Genomic DNA, 9,978 nt, shown 5'->3' with positions numbered 1-9,978 from the left:
GGGTGGTGGGTGGGCAGCTGTGGGTGGGCAGCTGTGGGTGGGTGTTGGGTGGGCAGCTGTAGGTGGGCAGCTGTGGGTGGTGGGTGGGCAGCTGTGGGTGGGCAGCTGTGGGTGGGCAGCTGTGGGTGGACAGCTGTGGGTGGTGGGTGGGCACCTGTGGGTGGTGGTTGGGCAGCTGTGGGTGGTGGGTGGGCAGATGTAGGTAGCCTGCGAGATGAAAAAAAAACAGGATTTTAGGCGCAAGATTCAGAGAAACGTATTTGGACAATATTCCTCCTATTCATGAAAACATTGCACTCGCCCATGCAGTTGTTTTAATAAACTACTCTGTGGGGACGTGGGAGGGCGAGACTCTCCCTGATAAAGGAGAGGGGCTCAAGAATACAGTTTCACAGAAGATGCTCAACTGAAACCGTCTCCTAGTTCCACTTGTTTTGTTGTGCACTGATTAAAAACAGATCTTTACACACCTTGTCCAGACTATTTCAGGAAGGCCAGAAGGTAAGTAATTGTGAATTGGTGGAGTTTTTATATTATTAACAAGTATGTGTGGAGAACATTATTTTTTAATTCTATCTAAACAGTAGGCTAACCTTTTTGTCTCTGCGTTGGGATAATTGACCATCCAAGTCATTCGATATAGCCTTTGCGCTTATTTGAATTGGATGTGCATGGTTACCAGTTTTCCAGTACGCTCTCCCTCTGTTTTCTGGTCAGTGTGGATGCAAAATAATGTTCAGGTGGATGTTAGGTTCTAGGTGACTGTAAGGGAATTCTGCCCTATGCACACTAGAGACCACAGGAACACTTCTTTGATCAGAGGTTTTGTTAAATAAGGATTGCAACCCGGAGCAGAACACACTTACAGCAATTTGCAAGCAAGACACTCAGTTCTAAAGATGGTGTTTTCTCTTTTTATCCCGTACTATAGTTCACCCCGCCCAGGGTGATGTCCCTTAACTTTAATACCATATAAGCTCATCATTTTCTCTCCGCTGGGCGGAGTTCAGTTTATTGTGTTATTGGCAGTTAGTTTCCCAATTCTTCTTCCTCTTATTGCTATCATGTGCTAGCAGAAGTAAGACTGGAAAATTGCATCAACAGAAACTGGCTAAGTTCCCTTTATCTCTCTGTTACCAAATCTAATTTTATTTGTCACATACACATGGTTAGCAGATGTTAATGCGAGTGTAGCGAAATGCTTGTGCTTCTAGTTCCGACAATGCAGTAATAACCAACGAGTAATCTAACCTAACAATTCCACAACTGCTACCTTATACACACAAGTGTAAAGGGATAAAGAATATGTACATAAAGATATATGAATGAGTGATGGTACAGAACGGCATAGGCAAGATGCAGTAGATGGTATCGAGTACAGTATATACATATGAGATGAGTAATGTAGGGTATGTAAACAAAGTGGCATAGTTTAAAGTGGCTAGTGATCCATGTATTACATAGAGATGCAGTAGATGATATAGAGTACAGTATATACATATACACATGAGATGGGTAATGTGGGGTATGTAAACAGTATATTAAGTGACATTGTTTAAAGTGGCTAGTGATACATTTTTTACATCAATTTCCATTATTAAAGTGGCTGGAGTTGAGTCAGCATGTTGGCAGCAGCCACTCAATGTTAGTGGTGGCTGTTTAACAGTCTGATGGCCTTGAGATAGAAGCTGTTTTTCAGTCTCTCGGTCCCTGCTTTGATGCACCTGTACTGACCTCGCCTTCTGGATGATAGCGGGGTGAACAGGCAGTGGCTCGGGTTGTTGTTGTCCTTGATGATCTTTATGGCCTTCCTGTGACATCGGGTGGTGTAGGTGCCCTGGAGGGCAGGTAGTTTGCCCCCGGTGATGCGTTGTGCAGACCTCACTACCCTCTGGAGAGCCTTACGGTTGTGGGCGGTGCAGTTGCCGTACCAGGCGGTGATACAGCCCGACAGGATGCTCTCGATTGTGCATCTGTAAAAGTTTGTGAGTGCTTTTGGTGACAAGCCGAATTTCTTCAGCCTCCCGAGGTTGAAGAGGCGCTGCTGCGCCTTCTTCACAATGCTGTCTGTGTGGGTGGGCCAATTCAGTTTGTCCGTGATGTGTACGCCGAGGAACTTAAAACTTTCTACCCTCTCCACTACTGTCCCGTCGATGTGGATAGGGGGGTGCTCCCTCTGCTGTTTCCTGAAGTCCACAATAATCTCCTTTGTTTTGTTGACGTTGAGTGTGAGGTTATTTTCCTGACACACACCGAGGGCCCTCACCTCCTCCCTGTAGGCCGTCTCGTCGTTGTTGGTAATCAAGCCTTGATGACGAGTTTGGGGGGTACTATGGTGTTAAATGCTGAGCTGTAGTCGATGAACAGCATTCTCACATAGGTATTCCTCTTGTCCAGATGGGTTAGGGAAGTGTGCAGTGTGGTTGCGATTGCATTGTTTGTGGACCTATTGGGGCGGTAAGCAAATTGGAGTGGGTCTAGGGTGTCAGGTAGGGTGGAGGTGATATGGTCCTTGACTCGTCTCTCAAAGCACTTCATGATGACGGAAGTGAGTGCTACGGGGCGGTAGTCGTTTAGCTTAGTTACCTTAGCTTTCTTGGGAACAGGAACAATGTTGGCCCTCTTGGAGCATGTGGGAACAGCAGACTGGGATAAGGATTGATTGAATATGTCCGTAAACACCCCATCAGTATAGTTCAACACACAGGCTTGTACAATTGACCTCTTAATAGTTGTAATGTGTCGACACTGATCCTTAATCTCAAGCTAAAGCAAAACATCAAGCGTTGTACTTTCGTAATTACAGGTGTTCTTAAGTAACAGTTAGTATGTCTTTTCCACACCCAAGCATCTTCCTATAATGTACAGCTATTATAAAATTCATTCCAGTGACCTGCGCAGAATTCATCATGACTGGTGTGGCGAAGACATGTCATCACTGTCTGTCTAAGATGGCCAGTAATGGTGAGTGAGTCACACACACAAACACACTAAATGTATTCAAAAACATTCATTAACATGAAGGAACTGAATTGCACTGTGGAATATCATGGATAAAATGTGGATCCTCTGTAGCTGCACTCGCAACGCCATGATAGTGATTCCAGCGACCAACCATACGTAAAGAATGTATGCGCGCATGACTGTCAGTCGCTTTGGATAAAAGCATCTGCTAAATGGCATATATTATATATTAAAATAGAGTTGGTGATCAATTTATTAGCACTTCAGATATGGGTACTTTCCCTCTAATCAATAGAATCTGTTAAGTCCTGCTAAGTACCAGAGGCTAAATCTGTTAAGACCTGCTAAGTACCAGAGGCTGTCTCTCTAGGATGGACTAGAGGAGGGGCAAAGGGGGATAGTGTCAGTGTTGTGTTCGAGATCACCTAAAGCCAGTCCGAGTCAAGACCAAGACCGGAGCAAATCGAGACTGAGTCAAGACCGAGACTGGGACGGGGGCGAGGGGACGAATCCAAGTCAAGACCAAGACCGAAGCAAATCGAGACTGGTTTTAATATGCTATAAAACATGTGTCATGAAGGAGTGTGGATATCTGGCCCAGCGAAGTGGTTTTATGCGTTGACTGAAGGGGGAGATAATTATGAGTTTTGATGTTTGTTTTTTACACCTACGGTTTCTGAGTCCAAGTCAAGACAGAGTAAAAATGTATCCAAGACCGAGACACTCAATGTGTGGTCTCGAGAACGGACTCATCTGGAGTAGGCCTACTACAACACTGGATAGTGGTAATGGTAGTTTAATAAGAGGTTAGATTCAGAAAATGTTTGTCATCAAGAGGAATTCATTTTACAGAAGTCAAAGTGCATACAGAGGAGGCCACTTATTAACATGGAAAAACACAACAACAGAAACAAAAGCTACATAGTTGTTTGAGTGGAGCTGGTTAATGCTTTGTATGTATTTTTCTGGACAGATTTATAACGGTTTCTTTTTCTCTAGCCTACTTTGTGGTGGGACTTCTGTTCTTTCTTGCCGTTCCTCTCACCATGGCGTTTGTAGGTAAGACCATGTAATTATAAATGACAATACTAGAATGGACATGAACCTTGTTATGATTGATGGGAGTAAAGTCAGCCATTTTGGTCAGGGAGTTGGTCAGCCAGCGTGGTAAGATAATGTGTTAAAAGAAATGAAGAATTTATCAAGACTGTATGTTTGTTAGCTAGATAGCCAGACAGTTTTAGAGGAATGATTCAAATTAAATGCCAATATGCCAACATTCCATTCAAACAACGCAGTCAATCCACAGCCATACATACACTGGCTGAAATCAGTTGATGATACTGTAGGACTTAGACAAGTGGTAAATCATTTAAATGATTAATTTGATTTAATGCAATTCCCCCCTCCTACAAATCAAAAATGTGTTTATATGTTTATCTTTTTGGTCTCTGGATATACCCATATTCTCAACTCCAGAGCATTTAAAAAACTCCCATAGGCCTATTTCCATGGGATCATGTCACCTTATTTCTCTTTAAAATGTATTGTTGTCCTACCATGAACACACGTACAGTACGTACGTACAGTATACAGTGCCTTCGTATTCAGACCCCTTGACTTCTCCCACATTTTGTTACGTTACAGCCTTACTCTAAACATTCTTTATAAAATAAAAAACTAATCAATCTACACATGACAAAGCTAAAAGAGGTTTATTCAACATAAAAACAAAAATTTACATAAGTATTCAGACCCTTTGCTATGAGACTTTAAATTAAGCTCAGATGGATCCTGTTTCCATTGATCATCCTTGAGATGTTTCTACAACTTGATTGCAGTCCACCTGTGGCAAATTCAATTGATTGGACATTATTTGGAAAAGGCACACACCTGTCTATATAAGGTCCCACTGTTGAAAATGCATGTCAGAGCAAAAAACAAGCCATGAGGTCGAAGGAATTTGCCGTAGAGCTCCAAGACAGGATTTTGTTGAGACACAGATCTGGGGAAGGGTACCAAAAAATGTCTGCAGCATTGAAGGTCCCCAAGAACACAGTGGCCTCCATCATTCTTAAATGGAAGAAGTTTCTCTTCCTAGAGCTGGCCGCCCAGCCAAACTGAGCAATCGGGGGAGGAGGGCCAATTGGTCAGGGAGGTGACCAAGAACCCAATGGTCAATCTGACAGGGCTCCAGAGTTCCTCTGTGGAGATGGGAGAACCTTCCAGAAGGACAACGATTTCTGCAGCATTCCACCAATCAGGCATTTATGGTAGAGTGGACAGACGGAAGCCACTCCTCAGTAAAATGCACATGACAGCCTGCTTGGAGTTTGCCAAGAGACTCTCGACATTTTGAAATGTTGCGTAACCTAATTCTAGATGTTTTTCTCTTTCTACCCTCTCCAGCTAGGCTACTCCGCTACCTTGCTATATTTGACAACATTGTTTGAAAGGTGTTGAAGGTTAGTTTATGATAAGATAAAGTAGATAAGATAGAGTATGTTGAATATTTGACGCATGGGTCCGCCCTAGACTATAAACCAGCAGCGCAGTTAATACTTAGACCTATGTGGATTGCTGCATGTTGTAAAATGAAATGAGTATTGTGATGCATAATTGCCATAGTACTTTGGAATGTCCAGTCAATGAGCATTATGATTAAGGCCAACTAGTCATTCTACAGATCGATGCTTGATGACAGCATCATCTCTCGTAGTAACGGTGCCAGTTCAAAACCCGGGGAAATAAGCCGAAAGGACAATAACCAGGTATGTGAAGAATCTAAGGTCTCCCCCTTGCCAACTTTCTTAACGTCTCCCCCTTCTCAACTCTCCTCTTGCGACTAACGGTTTAAGAATATCGGTATATCCAGAAACCAAAAAGCTGAACAGATATACAAATTTTTTTATTTGGAGGAAGGGGGAATTGCATTGAATCAAGTTCTTACCTTGGAAGGTAAGGGATCCAATGTGTCAACGTTTTAAATAAATAGCCTACATTGTTAGGTCTACATTTAATTGTCAGGGACAGATACAATGTCTCAATATTTTGTTATCCTAATCTACTTATTTAACTCTATACTGACTAAAAAACTCTAAACCATCTAATAATAAAAAGACAAAGTCGTAACAGTTTTAGTTAAACGCCCATCTTTTATTTAAGCAGACTTTTAACATCTCTGCACTACCAGTGGTCGAGTCTGGAGGGAGAACCGGTAGGGGGCGGTTAGTTCAGGTAGGTTACCCGGCCTGTCTAACGCCTCCTGCGGCCTCCTCTCCTGCGACGCCGGGACACCCTGGGGCGACGGCGCCTGCGGATACGGCGGCTGGCTCTGCGTCTTCTGGGCATAGTGATTGATAGATAAGACTATGAATGACTTTGAGATGTGCCGGGGGTTCCTTTTATAGGGCCGGAGGGGGGCGGGAATTACGTCATCATGGGATAAACGATGACGCAATAATTATTAATGACAATTAGAATTTTGAAAAGGTTTGTCATAAGTGAGGTCATAGTAGCATTGTCAGGATGATGCAATAGTCACTGTGCCATTCCAAACACAAAAAACGGAAAAATACAAAACACAGATGTGGTAATATGACAAGCTTTGCTTGAGCCTAAAATGAAAAAAAAAATTGGCCCAAAGTTGTAGGAGACCTTCCTGCAGCTTAGAATCCTTAGCACAGGCCTATTATAATATACATATTTCAATATTTGAGGATGACAATAATTAATTATATTACACAATTTCTCACTTTTATTTTCCTGCATAAGTAAAATCAGGATTATGCCTATACTGCCATTCATTCCAATTAGACTGGGTTGGATTTCTCCCTGACCAAATATGGCTGCCATTTTCATCTCATTATGGAACTTTGTGGGCTAGGAACAACTCCCTAGAAAGGCTGGGAACCTAGGAAGAAAGCTAGAGAGGAACCAGGCTCTGAGGGCTGGCCAGTCAGTCCACTTCTGGCTGTACTAGTAGGAGATTATAAGAGAACATGGCCATTAAGGCCAGATCGTTCTTCAAGATGTTCAAATGTTCATAGATGACCAGCCAGGTCAAATAATAATCACAGTGGTTATAGAGGGTGCAAAAAGTCAGCACCTCAGGAGTAAATGTAATTTGGCTTTTCATAGCTGAGAGAGAGAGAGAGAGAGCGAGAGAGAGAGCGAGAGAGAGAGAGAGCGAGAGAGAGAGCGAGAGAGAGAGAGAGAGAGCGAGAGAGAGCGAGAGAGAGAGAGAGAGAGAGCGAGAGAGCGAGAGAGAGAGAGAGAGAGAGAGCGAGAGAGCGAGAGAGAGAGAGAGAGAGCGAGAGAGAGAGAGAGAGAGAGCGAGAGAGCGAGAGAGAGAGAGAGAGAGCGAGAGAGAGAGAGAGAGAGAGAGAGAGAGAGAGAGACAGAGAGAGAGAGAGAGAGAGAGAGAGAGAGAGAGCGAGAGAGAGAGGCGCGAAGCAGCAGGTCCGGAACAAGCAGAAACTCAGCAGCATAACCAGGTGGACTGGGGCCTGACAGCCAGTAGTTGTCAGGCCAGGTATTACTGAGGCATGGCCATAGGGCTCAGAACCTCCAGGAGGGGAGAGGGAGATGGGAGAATTAGAGGGAGCACACTTAAGATCACAGGTGGCCAGACTGACAGACTGACACTAGCCCCCCGGCACATAGACTATTACAGCATAGATACAGGGTACTGAGACGGGGGGGGGGGGGGGGGGGGGGGGTCTGGGGTGATGCACATATTGGTTTTGGTACTGTATTTGTTCTATTGAGTTATGTTGGTAAACTAATGAACTATTGATGATGTTTAACCCCTGCAGGTGTGAAGTCTATAGACGACTGCCCTGTTCAGCCAATGATTCCTCTCTACCTGCTGGTGGGCGGGGTTATTGGCAGTGTAAAGGTAATGGATGTGTTCCAGATCATAGGTTGTAATGTGGCAACAGGAAAGTAGAACCGGTTCCAAACACTTCCAGGCTGTAAAAATGATAGACAGTGCAAAACAATATGTAAGGAAGGCAGGCACTGTCGCTCTAGTGTTCACCCCAATCTGACCCACGACCTCTGACCCTGAACCTTCCAGGTCACGCTGCTCCTGTACGACACCACCCGCATGAGGTCGCTCATCTCCAAGTCGGTCGTCATCGGCGACGACGATGCCGACGAGTATCCATGGAGACAGAACGCAAACAAGTATTACGTGCACGTCATCCTCAGCCTGTTCCTGTTCGTCTGGTTCCTCCTGGGGAACTACTGGGTGTTCTCTGTGTTCCAGCCTAACTTCATCACACCCTTCCACCAGCCACAGGACTACTGCAGGAAGTCTCTGTACCTATTTGCTGTGTTTGTGTTGACGCTCAGCCACACCGTGCTGCTCCTGCTACTCTGCTGTGGGGTCTGTTTACACGTCTGCTCTCAGACCAGCACCAGGGACGACTACGAGGATAGTGATGAAGACTGAGTGACTGACTGGCTGGCTGGATGACTGACTCAGAGAAGCATACAGATGTAGGATTTTAATTTGATCATCCTGTTTTTGCAGGAATATTCCTGCGCAGCAGGAAATACAAGCTTGTAGTGTATCTGAGTTTTAAAAGGGCTTCTGAAGTTTGTAATTTCCACTTTGAAATTTCAGACTTGATTTTCCCTTACAAAAATTATACTGTAATGTCCAGTAATTATAATCCACATAATAATTTACATTTCCTGTATATTTTCCTTCTGTAGCAAACTGTCTCAAATAAAGATCCTACATCTGTACAGAAAGATTGTAGAGCACTGGGGCATTGCAGTTAGATGGTTCTGTAGTTAGTAGAACAGTGGAGCATTGCAGTTAGATGGTTCTGTAGTTAGTAGAACAGTGGAGCATTGCAGTTAGATGGTTCTGTAGTTAGTAGAACAGTGGAGCATTGCAGTTAGATGGTTCTGTAGTTAGTAGAACAGTGGAGCATTGCAGTTAGATGGTTCTGTAGTTAGTAGAACAGTGGGGCATTGCAGTTAGATGGTTCTGTAGTTAGTAGAACAGTGGGGCATTGCAGTTAGATGGTTCTGTAGTTAGTAGAACAGTGGGGCATTGCAGTTGGATGGTTCTGTAGTTAGAAGAGCAGAGCGACAGGTGAGGTTGGGTGTGTAACGTTGGGGAGATATGAGCGCAGGGAAAGACTCACCTTAGCATAACTAACAGAAGTTCTAGGCCTAGACAGTTACACTAGGAAAAAAGAGTCATTCTGGTGGCGGCTCCCAAACAAATCTGTGAAATCTACATGTATCATATGTAACCACACAGGTGGGCCTAGGAGCCTGTTGTTAACTTGACTGCATCATGTGTGGGTGTTTTTGTGCAATGTAATTGTCTTTTTAGATATTCAATTACACAAATGAAACATGTGCTACAATTCTACAACTGTTTCATGTACTTTGTAGGGTCTGAAATGAATTTACAAGGCATGTTTTATATACAGTTCCAGATCAACATTTGATCAACACAGATGTCAGCATGTACAGTATATTGTGTTTAACTCAATGTATGATTTTAGCACTAATATTTATTAATTCATGTTTGCACTTTCTATAGTATTTTAAATCATTTTGTTTGTCAGGAGGCAATGTGCACTGTTACATTAGGCTCTTGACTTGTGGAAGATAATTTTTGAACGCTGCCAATCTAACAGTACAGCAATACTACTGCACCATCTAGTGGTCAAATCAAGTACTATGAAAGCGTAATCACACGACAGTTCATTTTTTAAATGTAATTATAATCTTTAGTGGGTGTGATGAATAATCTCTCAATTGAATTGGTGTTCATTTTTTATCATAAGGACATTTGAATGCAAATAAATAATACCTTTTTCAGAAGTCTTACACAATCATTCATGAAATCAATTTATTTTGGAGGCAGTAGCTAAATAGGCCATACATTCCACTCTGATATGTCTACCCAAATTAGTTTGGACGTGCCTCCAAATCTGATTGGTCTATTCGAAGACGCTTCTGACGAGCTGTTAAAGGAAACAC

At 43.4% G+C, this 9,978-nt stretch overlaps 1 protein-coding gene across 3 annotated transcripts; it reads left to right on the top strand.

Annotated features, from left to right (window-relative positions):
- The first annotated feature begins 227 nt into the window (after nt 1–227).
- On the top strand, nt 228–9,976 carry LOC110495541 (transmembrane protein 272). 3 transcript variants are annotated; one of them, XM_021570857.2, is made up of 5 exons: nt 228–501; nt 2,890–2,964; nt 3,964–4,023; nt 7,782–7,864; nt 8,045–9,976. In XM_021570857.2, exons 2-5 carry the CDS (start codon nt 2,910–2,912, stop codon nt 8,420–8,422), a joined length of 576 nt encoding a protein of 191 aa, XP_021426532.2. In that variant the 5' UTR covers nt 228–501; nt 2,890–2,909; the 3' UTR covers nt 8,423–9,976. The 3 variants fall into 3 exon arrangements, with proteins under 3 accessions (XP_021426532.2, XP_036838125.1, XP_021426533.2); XM_036982230.1 differs by lacking the exon at nt 228–501 and having other exon boundaries at nt 2,501–2,964; XM_021570858.2 differs by lacking the exons at nt 228–501; nt 2,890–2,964; nt 3,964–4,023 and adding an exon at nt 5,233–5,735.
- The last annotated feature ends 2 nt before the right edge of the window (nt 9,977–9,978 follow it).

The sequence above is a fragment of the Oncorhynchus mykiss genome, chromosome 7, assembly GCF_013265735.2.
Source record: "Oncorhynchus mykiss isolate Arlee chromosome 7, USDA_OmykA_1.1, whole genome shotgun sequence".
NCBI classification, from domain to species: domain Eukaryota; kingdom Metazoa; phylum Chordata; class Actinopteri; order Salmoniformes; family Salmonidae; genus Oncorhynchus; species Oncorhynchus mykiss.
Note: the sequence above shows the minus strand (reverse complement) of the source record. Positions and strands in the feature narration are given on the sequence as shown.

Excerpts from the sequence above, each read along its gene's own strand:
- LOC110495541 (XM_021570857.2), top strand. The coding sequence starts at position 2,910 with ATGACTGGTGTGGCGAAGACATGTCATCACTGTCTGTCTAAGATGGCC. Across the intron at positions 2,965-3,963 it reads GTCTAAGATGGCCAGTAATG|CCTACTTTGTGGTGGGACTT; the intron begins GTGAGTGAGTCA and ends CTTTTTCTCTAG. Across the intron at positions 7,865-8,044 it reads GGGTTATTGGCAGTGTAAAG|GTCACGCTGCTCCTGTACGA; the intron begins GTAATGGATGTG and ends TGAACCTTCCAG.